Below are 17,607 nucleotides of genomic sequence, written 5' to 3'. Positions count from 1 at the left end.
GATGACATCAAATTAAACTTAGGGATCACTGAGAACTGCCTCTTATCAGTTAAGAGTAAAACTAGAAAACCTACATTGTCTATTTGATAACTAAAAAATATACAATGTATCCTAGTGTAAAACCTACTTAATATTCAATTTGTGCTGCATCTGGGAGATGAGATCACCTACCAAACCTAGAGCAAAGCAGGGGCTAAAAGAGGAAAGAGTCCAGGACACATTTTATTACCTACATCTTATCATGAGGGCAAAACGGTCTAGGCAGACTAGCTTAGGGTAACGATTGAGACGCCTTACAATCACAGAAACACATCAATATTTCTACTACATTTAATTGTGCCAGGTGATATCAATTTTGCAGTCAAGTCGCTTCAAACTGTGTCCAATAATGCCCAAGAAGTCTTTCTTTTAATATAATCACACGCTGATCAATTCATAAAGTAGCCTAATGAAACCCCGTTGAGCACTTAGTAATTTTACCTTTCATCTGATAAAGCAAGAGAGTGTTAGGTTATTAATCCTCATTGATATTACATTGCACCTGTAGATTGTTATACAATTCAAAATGTAAACACAAACAGAAAAGCTTAAAATGGTGTGGATTTTTTTAATATAAAATATTTCATGAAGACATTTTAGACAGTTTATAAGTTTGAATACATCAAATATTTTGTACGGTGCTCATTTTTTATTTATTGTATCTATGTTTGAATGCTTTCCGCTGAAGTTATTGCAGTTTGTGAAAGATTAGGCAGGCTACATTTGTGAATTGGGCACCTGATATAACAATTGTTGCAATACTGATCTATTCACAAAAGGCGCCTGGATACATGTCTTTATGACCATGACATGAAGTCTAGCAGCCGCCCCATGTTAGCCGTGCAACATGGTCTGTCTTCTGCTTGGTAGCCTTCACAAACCCTAAAAGCTCCAGCTCCGATACAGCCCTAATAAAGCGTGCACTGGTAGAAACATTGGTAAAGGAAATAAACATCAATGACATTTGAACATATACAGCCATATCCAACCTGTTTAGTGGTCTCTCGTGTTAGTCACACATCAGTGTTTCAAAATATAATTTTCAACACGAGTCAAAACTATATAGATGACTAAATTCAACAACACCAAAGTATTCCATCTTCTAGTTGGTTCCCAAAGTGATTTGAGTGTGCAAATTGGCATTCAAACACAAATAGCCTTTGTTATGCAAGCATAACCTCTTGGTTTTGCGAGTGTAAAAGAATTAAAAAAAACAAAATGTTTTTGCAAGTATATTTATTCCCTGGGAAGGGCAGTGGGCATCCAGAGCTGGTATTCACACTCAGTTTGTGCACAGCTACACACTTCCACATTTGAGGGGATTCTTACAAACTCCTTGTAAGAATGCCCACAAATGTGGAAGTTTATGGCTGTGCACAAACTCACAGGGAATTCCACCCTGGAAAAGAGTAGACATTTAACCCTAACAAGTCTTTCAGCTGTACCAAAAGCATTAGCATCTTCTTGGGATTTACATGCTAATAAGAGTATAATGAATAGCTGAGCAGATTGCTTGTAACAGTCCAAAAATGTATTCGTCTTGAGAGACATATTACACCCACAACATTAAAAGGCCCTGATATTTTCCTTGATTTTAATGAAACTCAAAACGCCAATCCTTTTCCATTCCAGATGTCATACACAACGTGGACGCATCTCAGGATGAAATGTGGATTAAGGGGTAGGTATCTTGACTAAAGAAGTTACCCAAGCAGGACAACTATTGGTGCAGGCAAGAAATTTTGCCAATACGGAATGAGCAGCAGAACGAAATGCTGCATAGATTTGAGTAGCAAGCACTAATCATTCAAAGCCAAGTAGGAATGGAAGAAAGAATACATATCAGAAAAGGATTTTGAACAATAATGGAACAGGATTTTTAGACTTTCTTCTATTACAAGATAGAAAGATAAAAATAATGTTAAATCAAGGAACAAGCTAAGAACATCCACGTATGCAGCTTCAAGAGAAAACACCAACAAAGAAATGCATCCATGCATTTAGAAAAAAAGGTGCCATAGGAACACAGAGCAAAATTGAGAAGGACCTTAGTGGGACGTAGATAGCTTATCCAACACGGTTCTTTAACTACAGCCCATGCTCCACTAAATTCCAAAATGTATGGACCTATTTCAATGACCATGAGAGGGGAAACAGAAGATAGCAGTCATGAATGATTTTTTCCAAATGACAGTAAAATATGGGAACCTACCGGAACACCTGTGCAGATCAGAGCAGTCTAAAGTTGTCAGGCAGCAAAATAAGAGGCAATCAAACCAATTAGCTAAAAATGTAAAGCAATACCACAAGGTGAAAACTAGCTAGCAACATGAACGGATAAAGAAGACAAACTAAAACAGTAAATAGTTTTAACATATACTACCTCAAATACAGGGATATCATCTTCCTGAGTTGGTAAACTATAACGATAATATGTTTGTGTCGATGAGTAATTAGCAGAGCAAAAGTAACTCAAAACTATTTTAGCAAATGAAAAGCTGCAACACTAGCCAGCTACACAGTTCTATAAATGGTTGGTCACGTAGGGCACACTTTATACACTCCATATATATGAAACACACTAATTGAAATTACTTTGCAAGGTAACATTAGGGTTCTTCTACTTGAACTAAAAAGTAAAGAAATGACAAAATTACTGTAATCGGAAAACTTAAGCTAATCTACAGGCCGGAAAACGGTGACACTATATGTGACCTCTCAAGAGATATTACGCATTACATCAATGATGATATCACCATTGATACCAACACTTGTGAAATAAAGTGAGACACCCATTACATCAAAGATGACATAGGAAGCAATACTGCTCAACAAACAAGCACTGGCGTTGCCAATAGGTTTCGCATTTGGAAAGTTGGAGCTATTGGTTTTGCAAATGACATTTTATATTTATATATTGTTATTGACAATGCCAATACTTTTAACTTTAGCATATGTGACACTTTTAGTATTTGTAATGTCACATGTTTTGTATTGACGTGACTTAGATGTATTGATATTACAATAAACAATGGCTTTTAATTTTTTTTAATAATTAATACTTAAATACTTAAATCTTATTGTTTTTTTTTCCCTTCGTGAATCATTAATCAAGTAATGTCATTGTAAATAAAAAAGTCGTTTACCCCCAGGACATACAGTTCCGTAGTAGGGGATCTCTGTGTATAGTCATAATCTAGTGAATAGTCCCGCCCATGTGCGTGGACCCCGGAGCAATCAAAAATAATCTCTTACAGTGTCAAAAAATGCAGAAAAGCATAGACACTTAAGAGAGAATTTAAGGACAGATAATGCAGCCTAAAAAGGTTACACTGTCCAGTACTTCAACTAGAAATTCCACCATAAAATCCACAAAACAGCAAAAGCCTGTACAGATTTCCATTGCTTTAACAGCAAACTCCCTCAGGAATGATAGAGAGAAGAACCTGGACAGACAAGCCCCATAGGCTGCCATTATGTGGCTCAAAACAGGATACTGTGCCTTTAAGAGAATCTTCCAGAACCTTTTCCCAGTATCCCAGAATGCATAGCAGGTCCAACTTACTTTCAGTTCTTTTTTCCGGCTCCTGCAAGCAGGACCCTGGAGCATTGAGCTCTCCCTTTTCTAGGGTTTTGTGGTGTTTTTTCACTGAAATTCGATTTTGTGTACTTTTAAAGTACGCTGGTGACTTTCTTCTTGGTTTCTGCACCCTTTTGTTGTCAATAATGCCTGCATTATTTGACAAATGCCCGGAGTGCTCCAGGAAGAAGGCCAAGTCAGATCCCCATGAGGTGTGTATCCTCTGCCTTCCCTCTTCCCACATCCCAGAGGAGTGTGGGATCTGTAGAGGCTTCTCTGGCAGGACCCTGAAGGACAGGAGGAAGATCAGACTTCAGGGCCTTGAAGAAAGAAGACTGAAGGCTCAAGGTGGGTCTGGAGGGGCTTCTACTGCCCATGCTGAGGCCTCTGGGGGGCTCCCCAGGGGCAGGAAGTCCAGCAAACGCCCAAGGTCTCCGTCTGGGTCGGTTGCTCTGACCACGACGTCGAGAGGAAGGTCCACGGCCAGTTCCCGGTCTCCCCAGGGCTCTGGGTCGAGAAAACGTTGCCCGTCGACGTCGAGGGACTTACACAGGCCGCCGTCGAACCCGGTGTCGATTTCTTCGCCGTCGGCGTCGAGTGGAAGGCATCGGAGGACCCAGCGTCGGCGCTCGCCGTCGAGGCGACACCGCCGTTCGCCGTCGAAGGCGAGGACATCGTCGTCGAGGGGATCCTCGTCGTCGAGGCCGCCATCGAAGCGGACAAGGTCGCCGTTGAGGCGGAAGAGGTCTCCGGCGCCGAAGAAGTCGACATCGAGGCGCTCGAGGTCGACGTCAAAACGATCGAAGAGGTCGCCGTCGAGGCGGTCGAGGTCGCCGTCGAGGCGTAAGCGCTCGTCGTCGAGGTTTCGAGGATCTTCCATCTGGTCGGGATCGACGTCGAGGCATAGAAGCCTGTCGACGTCGAGGCGTGTGAAACGGTCGACGACGAAGGGCCGCTCGACGTCGAGGGGACCACGTTCGACGTCTGGACACCGGTCTTCGACGTCGGGGGGTCGTAAGGACAGGCCGAGGACTGTGGGGGGCTCCCCTCAGTCCGGACAGGATGGTGGGTCGCCGGGAACGGCGTACTCTGAGGTGTATACCCCGAAGAAGACTATTACGCCTCCGCCTCCGCCTCCTCCTCCTTTGCCTAGAGGTCCTCCTCCGAGGGCTCCAACTCCTCCTCCGTTGCCCCCTCTACCTGCTCTTCCGTCAGGACCACAGGCCCCAGTGCCTGGTGCTCCTCCTCCGGTTCCACCGAGATCGGTGTTGATGCCCAGACTTCCGACACCCCCGAAGAAAACTCCTAAGTCGAAGGTTCCTCCTAAGCCCAAGACGTCCGACCCGGGGAAGCCGGCGGAGCGTCCCAGACCCAGGAGATCGAGGTCACGCTCAGGGAGAAGAGACAGATCTAGGAGTGGACACGGATCCTCCTCGAGATCCAGACATCGCCATAGGAGGCATAGGTCCAGGTCCCGTTCGGCCTCTGGGACCCGCTCGTATTCTCCTACCTTGTCGGATTCACCGGAGACGAGGGTATCTCCGATTGATGACATTGGCACGTTCCAGGAGGTTCTCCTGAGAGGGGCGGCGAAGTTGGGGATCAAGGTGACGGCCCCTACGCCCACGACTTCTGTGATCTTCGAGACTTTACACACGAAGCACCTGTCTCGCCCCCTACTGCCTTTGGTGCCAGGGCTGGTTGAGCCTGCTGAACAGCTCTTCCTTACGCCGGCGGTGGTGAAAGCCGCCCCCTCCAGGCTTGTCAAGAAGTACAGGGCTCCAGAGTCGGACCCGGCCTTCTTACGGAAAGACCCAGTGCCTGATTCGGTGATTGTGACGGCGGCTAGGAAACTTCATGCTACCTCCCCGTCCTCCACTGTGCCTCCGGATAAAGAGAGGCGCTGGATTGACTCGGCTGGACGGAAGGCGTGTGGGACGTCTTCCACGACGATGAAGGCCTCCAGTGACTCGGTGTTGTTGGGGCGGTACGACCGTGCGCTGTGGGATTCCATGGAACAGTTTGCGGACCTTGTCCCGCGTGACAGGAAAGAGGACTTCATGGAGATCGTCCAGGAAGGGATGCTGGTTTCGAACCAGGCCATCAGCGCAGCGGCGGATATCTCCCTGTTGGCAGCGCATGGATACTGCCACGGTATCAATCAGAGACGCCATGCTTGGCTCCGGCTGACTTCGCTCAAGCCTGAAGCGCAACAACGAGTGGCAAATCTGCCCTTTTCCGGCGACACCCTCTTCGGGAAACACGCAGATGACGAAATGGCCAGGATGAAGGCCGAGGCAGAAACCCTGACGGCTGTGGGCTTGGAGAAGCCCAAAGAAAAGAAACCCTACCGCCAATTCCAACGACGGTTCGGGTCGCAGGGTAGAGGAAGGGGACAGTCTTCTGGGCAACAGCAGCAGCAGCAACAACAGCAGCAATACAGAAGACCCTTCCAGAAACGTCAGAGGGGTAGAGGTGGACAGCAGTCCTCTACCGCGAACAAGGGCCCGGCTGGGTCTCGACCCTGAGCGGTTACTTCCCCTTCGTCCGTTACCCGCTCCGGTGGGGGGAAGCGTTCAATTTTTTCTGGCAGAGTGGAGAAAAATTACTCAGGACAAGTGGGTGCTGAATATTGTTTGCAATGGATACAGTCTTCGGTTCATCAGCCCTCCCCCTTCGATTCCTCCGGTCAGCTCGCAGTATCAACTGCGCGAGCTCCAGGCGGAGGCCGACATCCTTTTAAGGAAAAGGGCGATAGAAGATGTACCTCTGTCTCAAAGAGGAAGAGGTCTGTACTCCCGGTTCTTTTTGGTCCGCAAGAAGGACAAGAACGAGTTCAGGCCCATTCTGGACTTGCGACAGGCAAACAAATGGATTCGCAGAGAAAAGTTTTGCATGCTGTCGTTGCATCAGATTTATCCTCAGCTGCAGCGGGGGGACTGGCTTTGCGCCATAGACCTACAGGATGCGTACTTCCATGTGCCCATTGCACACAAACACAGGAAGTTCCTGCGATTTCAAGTCGGCACCAATCACTATCAGTACACGGTACTTCCGTTCGGGCTGAAGTCTGCGCCCCGGACGTTCTCGAAGTGCATGGCAGTGGTAGCGGCACACCTGCGGAAGAACAAGGTGTTTGTCTACCCGTACCTGGACGATTGGTTGATCAAGGCCTCCTCCTTCTCGGAAGCTCAAGCACACTTCCAGAAGACGTGCGTTCTCTTGAACAAGCTGGGGTGGCACATCAACATGTCCAAGTCTGTCCCGACTCCGGTCCAGTGCATCCAGTACTTGGGAGCCTCCATCGATACGCTGTCAGCGAGCGTGTCTCCTTCGGAAGAGCGACGTCTATCACTCCTTCGGAAGGCTCAGGCTCTCATGTCCACTCCATCCACGACAGGGAGGACGGTGTCTTCTCTGCTGGGATCGATGGCCTCTTGCATCTTCCTGACACCGCATGCGCGGCTGCACATGAGACCGCTGCAGGAGTGCTTGGAAGATCAGTGGGACCAGAGGCGAGGATCTTGGGACGACAAGATACGACTGTCTCTGCATGCTCTTCAGTCTCTGAAGTGGTGGTGTTCAGCGGAGAATCTCCTCAGAGGGGTTCCCTTCCACAAGAACATTCCCACTCAGACTATCGTGACGGATGCTTCTCTCCAAGGCTGGGGAGCGCACTCCGAAGACCTACAGATTCAAGGGACGTGGTCCCCGTCGGAGTCCACGTACCACATCAATTTCCTGGAACTCAGGGCTGTTCACTTGGCGCTGAAGGCTTTTCAACCGTCCTTCCGGACCAACTCTCTGCTTGTACAGACGGACAATACGACCACGATGTATTACCTCAACAAGCTGGGGGGCTCGAGATCACGCACTCTGTCTCAGGAGGCGCAGGCGATCTGGCATTGGCTTCTGGCTCGAGGACTCTCGATAACGGCCACTCATCTGCCAGGTGTGCAGAATGTTCAGGCAGACGAGCTGAGCAGACTGATTCAGGAAAACCACGAATGGGTCATGAACGACAAAGTACTAGGAGAAGTCTTCGCAAGGTGGGGCACTCCAGACATAGATCTGTTCGCCACCGCCGAAAACAGCAAATGCCGAGACTTCGCCTCCAGGTACTACCAGCCGGGGACACTGGGGAACGCGTTATGGATCAACTGGTCGAACAGCTTTCTGTACGCTTTTTCACCCATTCCCCTGATTCCAGCGGTTCTCATCAAGCTCTCCCAATCCAGGGCGAAGATGATTCTGATTGCCCCGGAATGGCCCAGACAGTGGTGGTTCACGGACCTGCTTCACCAGTCTCTCCTTCCTCACATGAAGCTGCCGTGCAGGCCGGACCTTCTCACGAAGTTCGGGGGGCGGATGGTGCACCCCAACCTCTCGTCTTTGAGTTTGGCGGCATGGCTCCTGAAATAGTGCAATATGGCCATCTGAATCTCCCAGAGGATTGTATGGACATACTGAAGGAGGCTAAGCGACCTTCCACTAGGACTTCTTATGCTTACAAGTGGAAGAGGTTTTGCATATGGTGCAAGTCTAAGAACTATGACCCTACGACATGCAAGGAAGATGTCATCCTTCCATATCTGCTACATCTGGCGCAGTCTGGCCTTAATGTCCATTCCATTAAGGTTCATCTGGCTGCTTTGACTGCCTACAGGAAATGCCCTTCACAGACTTCCTTCTTGCAGATCCCTGTGATCAAAGATTTTTTGGAAGGCTTGAAAGTGTTCCCTCCTGTCAGGCTTCCTTCGCCTTCGTGGGACTTGAATGTGGTGCTCTCCAGGTTGATGAAGGAGCCTTTTGAACCTATTCATAAGGCTTCGTTGCAGCACCTGTCCTGGAAGGCGGCGTTCCTCGTGGCCATTACATCGGCCCGCAGGGTGAGTGAAATTCAGGCGTTGTGTTGCCAAGAACCTTATACTGTATTTCATGCTGCTAAGGTTGTTATGCGTACTCACCCTAAGTTTCTTCCCAAGGTTATTTCTGATTTTCATATCAACCAGACTATAACTTTACCTACGTTCTTTCAGAATCCTTCATCTCCAGCGGAAAGGTCTTTGCATTCCCTGGATGTTAGGAGGGTGCTGAAATTTTATCTGGATAAAACCAGGGATATTCGTAGGTCAGACCAATTGTTCATCAATTATGGATCTGTCAGGACGGGTCTTGCGACCTCTAAGCAGTCTATCTCTAGGTGGATTGTGTCCTGCATACAGCTGTGTTACCAAAAAGCTAATAAGACCTTAGGAGGTAAGCCTAAGGCTCATTCCACCAGGGGCAAGGCTGCCACGACAGCATTGCTCCGTAATGTTCCGATTGCAGAAATTTGCAAGGCGGCCACTTGGAAGTCGGTTCATACCTTTGCTAAGCATTACTGCCTGGACTCTGATGCTAGGGCAGATGCTCAGGTTGGACAGGCTTCGCTGCGAAATCTGTTCGCACAATAGTGGTGTTGATTCTCTTTTCTCCACCGCCGCTTTGGTGTGGGGATGGGCTTGCCATTCTATTCACTAGATTATGACTATACACAGAGATCCCCTACTACAGAAGGAGTAGTTTCTGTCCTGTAACTCCAGTTCTGTAGTAGGGGTATCTCTGTTATAGTCATAAGCGCCCGCCCTCCTCCCCGGTGGAGAGAGATATTCATGTACGGAATGCTACAGGTTTGGCGTGTTACGCCTTCAAAAAGAACTGAAAGTAAGTTGGACCTGCTATGCATTCTGGGATACTGGGAGAAGGTTCTGGAAGATTCTCTTAAAGGCACAGTATCCTGTTTTGAGCCACATAATGGCAGCCTATGGGGCTTGTCTGTCCAGGTTCTTCTCTCTATCATTCCTCAGGGAGTTTGCTGTTAAAGCAATGGAAATCTGTACAGGCTTTTGCTGTTTTGTGGATTTTATGGTGGAATTTCTAGTTGAAGTACTGGACAGTGTAACCTCTTTAGGCTGCATTATCGGTCTATAAATTCTCTCTTAAGTGTCTATGCTTTTCTGCATTTTTTGACACTGTAAGAGATTATTTTTGATTGCTCCGGGGTCCGCGCACATGGGCGGGACTACTGACTAGATTATGACTATAACAGAGATACCCCTACTACAGAACTGGAGTTACAGGACAGAAACTACTCCATTCTGGTGTCCAAAGCACCAAATGTGCATGCTATCCCCCATTTGGAAATGGAAAACCTGTGATAGGTGCCATTTATCATGTGTTGAATTCCGAACCTAGAGAACCATCCGATGGTACAGAGCCCCCCTCAAGTGCACGAAAAAGTTTACGCTGCGCTACAAGGGAAAGAAAGTGTTGTGCTGTTGCTGCCACATATGTAATCCAATGTGTAATTAGCGTCAGTCTAAATAACAGGGGTTACAGGATTGTGAAGGGGGGACTCCGAGGGAGCAGAGCCCATGACCCGATACCAGCCCCGGGGCGGCCGGCAGAGTGGAGGGAAGGAGAGCTCGGGGTGTCTGTGGAGGTGTACACGGGGTGGGGTGCAGATCAAGAGTGCCCGAGGGCATGGGTTTAAGTACTTCTGAGGGTTCGAAGATGGATTTGTAGTCGGAAGGGCCTAGGACTCTGTGGGGTGAGGGGGTCTGAGAGAGAGCTGTGATGCATGAGAGTCTGGAGGGGGCAGAAGAGTGAGGGGGTCTGAGATGTATGGAGCTTATGAGAGCGGATTTGGTTTGAGGGGGTCTGGGGCGGGGTTTGTATAGTGGATATGGTTTGAGGGGGTCTGGGCGGGGTTTGTATAGTGGATATGGTTTGAGGGGGTCTGGGGCGGGGTTTGTATAGTGGATATGGTTTGAGGGGGTCTGAGTTGTAAGTTTATGAGAGCGGATATGGTTTGAGGGGGTCTGGGGTGGGGTTTGTATAGTGGATATGGTTTGAGGGGGGTCTGAGTTGTATGGAGTTTATGAGAGCGGATATGGTTTGAGGGGGGTCTGGCGTCAACGTTAAGACTGTCCGAAGCGTCTTAGGTGAGGAGGTTTGCGTGACTGGTCTGTGGATTCAGAGACCTGAGCGCTCTGCGGTGCGTGGTGTCTGTGTGAGACTGGAGCTGGTTTGAAGGAGCCTGAGAGGGTTTTTAGATAGACTTATCCTGAGGAGTCTGTAAGAGAGCGGACAGGGGGAGTATGGAGGAGCTGAGTGGATCGGAAACGATCTGATGGGTTCTGAGAAGATATCTAGGTTAACCATTTCTGTAGCGCCTGAAGCGCGCTGAGGGGGAGAGGAGGCGGATGTAAGAGGGCAGGCTGGAGCGGAGCCTCATCGGGTCTCGGTTCATGCGCGGAGGGGGGTTTTAAGATACTGCAGGAGTCTGCAGGGGGGGCGCCGTGAGCTGGAGGTCTGGCGGGGGTGAGCGAGGGCTGAGGGGAAGGGTTATGACTGAGTCTGGGTAGTTAGAGGGGGATCTGGGTAGTTTCCTAGGGTTATAGGGCGATGGCATCTGGTGTTTTGAAGGGTCCATGAAGAAACGGCGGAGTTCTGTGGTGGTCGGGGTGAGGGGATGTGGCGCACAGTAAGGGGGGCTGCAAGGACCTAAGGAGAGGGCGAGCAGCCCGGGACGAGAGAGCTGCAACGCGAGGATGTGGATGACGGGGGGTTGGTGGGGGTCTGAGATGATCAGGAGCGGGGGTCCTGGGGGCTTTGATGTGAGAGATAAATTAGGGGCGGGGTGGACTCTGGCAGGGGAGGGAACATGGCCTGGAGAGAGGCTGGAGGGAAGCCGGATGGGGGCGGGAGAGCCTGGTGGGGGGGCGGGAATGCGAGCGAGGGGAGAAGTGTGGCAGGCGGAATGCCTGTGTGCGAAAGTGCGATGCGCTTGGAGAGAAGCCGGATGGGGGCGGGAGAGCCTGTTGGGGGGGGGGGGGGGGCGCGGGAATGCGAGCGAGGGGAGGAGAAGTGTGGCAGGCAGAATAGGGAGATGCGCGTGCTTGTGTGGTCACGTGACCCGCTTTTGTGGTCACGTGACTCACATGCACTGTGAGAAAACCGCAGTGGTTTCACGAGTCGATTGAGCACTTGAATTTTCACCTATTACATTCGCAAGCGAATGATAATAGGCGAAACCTAAAAACCATGTCATAGGACTGATTCATCAGAGGTTTGCTAGACTTATCAGGCAAGCAGTATGGTCAACTGAAATACAATGCTATTAGCCTATGTAAACGAATGACCAGCAGCACTCAACTAGGAGAAAAACCTTTGACAGCTGCTCTTGTATCTATACCTCATGTAGATGGAATGCAGGAGACACCCAAACAGTTTGTTTATTGAGTTTTATATAGCACTGGCTAGACCCGAAGGTATCAGAGCGCTTTACATGAGGTACCACAAAGTTACAAAATTACATCAGTTATCAAGTTACGTAAGTTACTAGTAAAACATTTAAAGAGCATAAGAGCTGAGATAAATGGAGCATAGAAGGGTAGGGTGTAGGGTGAAGGAGTAGGAGAGAGATACAATGGCGAGTCTGCCCGAGTACAGCTGGGTAGGTGATGGTCTAGGGGGAAGTCCACGGCCCATCTCCTCTGTAGCTATCCGGTAGCTCCACCGGGCATCGGCCAAAGAGCAAGGTCTTGGTTAAAAAAACAACAACATTTTATAGAGCATAGGAAGATGAGATAAATGGAGCGTAGATGGGTAGGGGGAGAATAAGACGGAGAGATGACAAAAAGTCTGCCCAAAGTCCGGCTGGGTAGGCGACGGCCGAGGGGGAAGTCCACAACCCATCTCCTCTTTAGCTAATAGGTAGCTCCACAGGGCATCGGTCAGCTAGCTAGGTCTCAACGGTCGCAGGAAGATTCCAAAATGTATGTCATGATGGGTGAGCCAGGTGGGGGAGTGTCTTTTATATGACATTCAAAGTGAGGATTGTCACAAACCTGGGAAGCATTTGAAGAAAGAGGCAAGGGAGGAATGGTCACTAGTCTAGGCAAGTGATGGAAGACTGTGAGAAAGATAGTTACATTGTGCAATACAATTTAAAAATACATCTACCTGAGCAGTCACCTTCCCTGAAACAGTTGACACTCCATATCCCATGTGCAGAACACCATCATGAAAGAAACAGATATTTAGATGCAAGCCTACCCTTACCTCAAGTTCCTGAAAAACTCTCAGTATCTGCAGGGACATATCATTTTTGAGAAGAGCATCAAAGATGCACACCAATCAAGTTAAATGTGAAGGTTATAAAACTGCCTTGCATTACGTTTTAAATAAAAGGATGTAAAATTTACCAAAATACCTACATACATGAGGTCAGCCATATATGTTGCTAAACCAATTTCTATGTCCTACAGGAATGACACTGGATAAGTTAAAAGTTCTTTATTGAGTGCTTGCGCGTGGTGCTAGCAGCTAAGGATAAGAATCAGAGAGTCTGAACCAATCAGGCTACTTTAGACGTATACAGGCAAGTTTTCAGTGGTTTGCAGAATTTTCTTGAGCTCAAGAATAAGCTTAAGAGTCGTATGCAAGGAGTTGAAAGGGGTGGGTTTCAGGACCAGATGTATCCTGGCAGCAAGGGTAAGGAGTTTAAGGCATAACATTTTCAAAAGGCTGTGCCAAGATGACCACAGCGACTTCCTGTCGATGAAAACTGCGGCAGATGGTGATTCAAGAAGCATTGCCAAGGATGGACTTACAAATATTCCAAAACGTTTTGGAAGCCACTTCAAAGTAGACTGGATGTCAATGAAGTTTCTCGAGTAATATTTTGGAAGGGATAAATTTGGGAGCCCAGGCCACAACCCTAGCAGAAATATTTTCCAGGATGTAGTCGGGATATCAAAAACTTAACAAGCCTTTAGTAGAAAGCATTGCTATTATCATGATACAAGCCAATCGTGGAAGGCATTGCTAGAGAATTTTTTTAACTAGCTCAGATTTTATACAGTTAAAAGAAATAATCAGTATACCAGTTAAAACCAGGTGTAATAAAAAAAATTCATTCGCAGGTGAATCTCAGTCTCAACAAGTAGAACCAACCTAATGGTCAACAAAAGGATTATTTAAGCGAGCAGTAGCTAAATACATATTCAATAAATTAATCTCAAACTCCAATGAAGGAGGTGGTACAAGAACGTCCCGCCCTTTTTGGGGGACTAAGAAGTAAAGGGAGTATATTCCCATGCCCTTTCTTTTGCAGGGTATCAAATCTGTGGCTCTTTTGCTAAGCAATGCAATGAACTCTGCCTCCAAAATATAGGTATATGCTGGAGAGCATGTCTTGGTGGAAGGAGAGAAGAGTGGAAGGGTTAGGCTGCAGCCCTTGTAGATTAGCAGGATTACCAACCATCTTTTGTGATTATCTCCAAAATAGTGGAAATACTGGAGACTCTCCCCTCCTCACAGAAGATGGTGTTGTAAGGAGAGTAGTCAGCATGGTTATGATCCATCCTGCCCTGAAAAGAGTACAATTGTTGTGCAATCTGGATCGGCTGAGAAGGTTGTCTGTGTTGGCCCTCACTGCCCTGTATTGCCTTGAACTTTTCTGTACCGTTGGAACTGCATTGCTCGGGGACCTAGCCCAGCCAACAAAATGGAGTCCTGTCATTTGTGAACAAAAAGAAAGTACATGAGCATTGCTTGATCATGTACTGAGAAGCCAGCACAACACACCCAAGCTTGGTGACATAGCATGACGGTCATGCCCATGGATCAGATCAAGGTGTCTGCAAAATCTAGGCCACAGTTCAGGATCTCCATCAAGGCATCCAGGCCATCCCTGACCAAGTGCTTCATTTGATCTGGGAGGCTGATAAAGGCCAGTATCACCAATTTCCACATGGCATTGATATATCGGCCCAGGAAGCATGTGGCATTAGCAATGCAAAGTGTGAGACTGACTGAAGCAAAGACTTTCCTTCCCATGGCATCCAGTCTCCTTAAAACCCTATATGGGGGGTAGTGGGAAAGGTATTTGAGTTCAGTTTCAGTGAGCAAGCTTGGACCAGCAGACTGTCCGAAGAATTTTGGACCACCCTGAGCAGGTTTAATTTGCCTTGCCATTGGCCCATGTGCTGCCGGTCTGGAAATGGGTTTCTGCCAGGCAGCCAGGACTGGCTAAACTAACGCCTTGTTGAATGGGAAGCTCAGCAATTGTGGGGGCTTGTTGATAGATTTCAGTAAAAATTAGACTGTTTTGCCTCCTCAGAGAGCATAGTCTGCTCTAAACCCTGAGCCAAGGCCGTAGTCGCAGCCTTTCCCCTGGTGGAATGGGCTCCTAATACCTATGGGGCCGTTTCTTGGCCAGGGAGTAGCAGATCTTAGAGAACGACCCAGCGAGAGATGGTCCTTTTCTGCACTGTCTGCCCCTTCTTAGCTGTCACTTACCCCAAAAAGAGTTGGATGTCCACCCGGAACTCTTTTGTACGATCAAGGCAGAACGACAAAGCTCTTTTTGGGTCCAGACAGTGGAGACACTGCTCTTCCTTAGAGGGATGAGGGGTAGCAAAGAAGGTGGGCAGTGTGATGGATTAACCTAGATGGAAAGGGGTCACAACCTTTGGAAAAAATGAAGCACAGGTGCGCAGCACCACTTTGTCTGGAAGATACATCATATAAGGAGGCTTATAAGATAGCTTCTGCAACTCACTCACCCTCCATGCAGTTGTTATCACCAGTAGAAAGGCTGTCATGGTGGTAAGCAGCCGGAGGGAACAATTGTGTAATGGAGCTCACATAAGATAAGAGAGCACCAAATTAAGGTCCTGAAGCCAACGATTGACAACCGGACAGCTATCACCACTGAGGAAAATGAAGTCAATCCACTCCGGGGCCCCCACGGACCCCTGCCCCCACCACATCTTCAACAGAGTCACAGACACCATCGCACCCATGTTCCGCCACACCATCAACCGCTCCCTGACTAACACCTCATTCCCCGATGACTGGAAACACGCCTAGATCAACCTCCTCCTGAAGAAGCCCTTGGCGGACCCCACCGACCTGAAGAACTACAGAGCCATCTCCCTGCTCCCGTTCACAGCGAAAGTCATTGAGAAAGCCATGAACAGCCAACTCGCCACCTTCGTTGAAGAGCATAACATCCTCGACTCCTCCTAATCCGGCTTCAGAAAAAACCACAGCACAGAAACCTCCCTTCTCGCCGAAACAGACAACATCCGCTCCCTACTGGGCAGAGGAGAAACAGTAGTCCTCATCCTCCTCGACCTCTCAGCTGCGTTCGACACAGTCTCTCACCGTACCATACTATGCAGACTCCACGACACAGGAATCCGGGACAAGGCCCTCGACTGGATCCACACCGTCCTCTCTGGCAGAACGCAGCGGGTCAGACTCCCTCCCCCGCCTTTCCTCTCGGACCCTACACCAACCACCTGCAGAGTCCCCCAGGGGTCTTCCCTCAGCCCCACGCTCTTCGTCTACATGGCTCCGCTCCCCCCTATCGTCAGAACCTACGGACTCAAAATTGTGTCATACACACACATGACACTCAACTCATCCCCTCCTTATCCAACAAACCCAATACCGCCAGACACAACTTTCAAGAAGGCATGAAAGCTGTCGCCATATGGATGAAAAGCAGCTGCCCACAACTCAACACTGACAAAAAAGAAGTACTCATCATGGGCCCAAACCCCGACGGCTGGAACGACACCTGGTGGCTCCCTCGGAAGAACACCCACCCACCCCCACGACCACGCATGCAATCTTGGAATCATCCTGGACTCCAAGCTCAAAATGGACTGCCAGATCAACTCCGTCACATCCTCCTGCTTTCACACCCTCCGCCTCCTACGTAAGACCTTTAAATGGATCCCCCTGGAGCATAGAAAGACCGTCACTCATGCCATCGATACCAGCAGACTTGACTATGGCAACGCACTCTACGCCGTAATAAACAAAAACCTCACCTGCAAGCTACAAAACATCCAGAACACCACCGCAAGACTGGTCCTCAACCTGCCAAGACACTGCCACATCTTCCAGCACCTGCACACACTCCACTGGCTCCCCATCGAGGCTAGAATCAACTTCAAGATTCTCACCGGCCCACACAAGGCTCTCCACGCCAACGGACCAGCATACCTGAACAGCTGACTCAAATTCCACGCACCTCAAAGGACCCAACAATCAGCACAGCTTCCTATGCCTTGTCCCCCGCACCAGAAAAACCAGATTGAGAGGCTGCTCCTTCTCCTTCCTCGCGGCCAGAGCCTGTAACGCCCTTCCGCTCCACCTCAGACAGACAACATCGCTCCCCATCCTTGTGAGAAACCTCAAAACCTGGCCCTTCGACAGACCCCCTCCTTGATGGAATGGAACCTTCCACCCCCCTCCAGTGCCTAGAGACCCTTACGGGTGAGTAGTCGCACTTAACAAACACTGATTGATTGACTGATTGATTGAGGTCCCACTGCGGCATAACAAAGGGTGTGGGTGGAAACAAGTGAGCCAGCCCTTTCAGAAAACTATTTACAATGGGAGACCTAAAGAGGGAGGGTTGGTCTGGCAGCCGCAAAAAAGAAGATAGAGCAGAAATATAACCCTTGAGAGTTCCCAAAGCAAAACTCTGTTGGGGAAGGGTCAGAATAAATAAAAGAAATGCAAATTTCTGCTAACGGCACACGTATACAGTCTTAGTGGAGGACCGCCTGACCGCCAAGATAAAGTTCCATACTTCGGGAAGAAGGTCAACAGTCATCAACTGCCGCTACTCAATCTCCACGCATGGAAGCGCAGAGTTGACAGATTCAAGTGGAGGACCCTCCCCTGCTGCTGCGACTGAAGAGCCTACCGAAGGGCCAGCCTGATCGGAGGATCAATGCTAATTTTCAGAAGCTCTGGATATTTGACTCTGCTCGCCCAGTCCAGAGCCACAAGAATGACTTGGGCCCGGTCGCTCCTGGTCTTCTTCAGAACCCTGGGCAGGAGTGGTATGGGCAGAAAGGCGTACAGCAGGCCTGAGCTACACAACGAAAGGTGTTGCCGAGCATTAGCCGCTTTGG

General features: G+C 48.8%; 1 protein-coding gene across 1 annotated transcript in view; it reads right to left on the bottom strand.

The window, feature by feature from the left end:
- Positions 1 to 593: 593 nt before the first annotated feature.
- Positions 594 to 17,607, bottom strand: part of ORC3 (origin recognition complex subunit 3) — a 308,070-nt gene continuing 291,056 nt past the window's right edge. Inside the window, exon 20 of the mRNA XM_078648189.1 lies at positions 594 to 962. Within this exon, the coding sequence (XP_078504315.1) occupies positions 857 to 962 (106 nt within the window). The 3' untranslated portion in view covers positions 594 to 856. The remainder of the gene's footprint in view (positions 963 to 17,607) is intronic.

This window comes from Lissotriton helveticus, chromosome 6 (genome assembly GCF_964261635.1).
Source record: "Lissotriton helveticus chromosome 6, aLisHel1.1, whole genome shotgun sequence".
NCBI classification, from domain to species: domain Eukaryota; kingdom Metazoa; phylum Chordata; class Amphibia; order Caudata; family Salamandridae; genus Lissotriton; species Lissotriton helveticus.
Note: the sequence above shows the minus strand (reverse complement) of the source record. Positions and strands in the feature narration are given on the sequence as shown.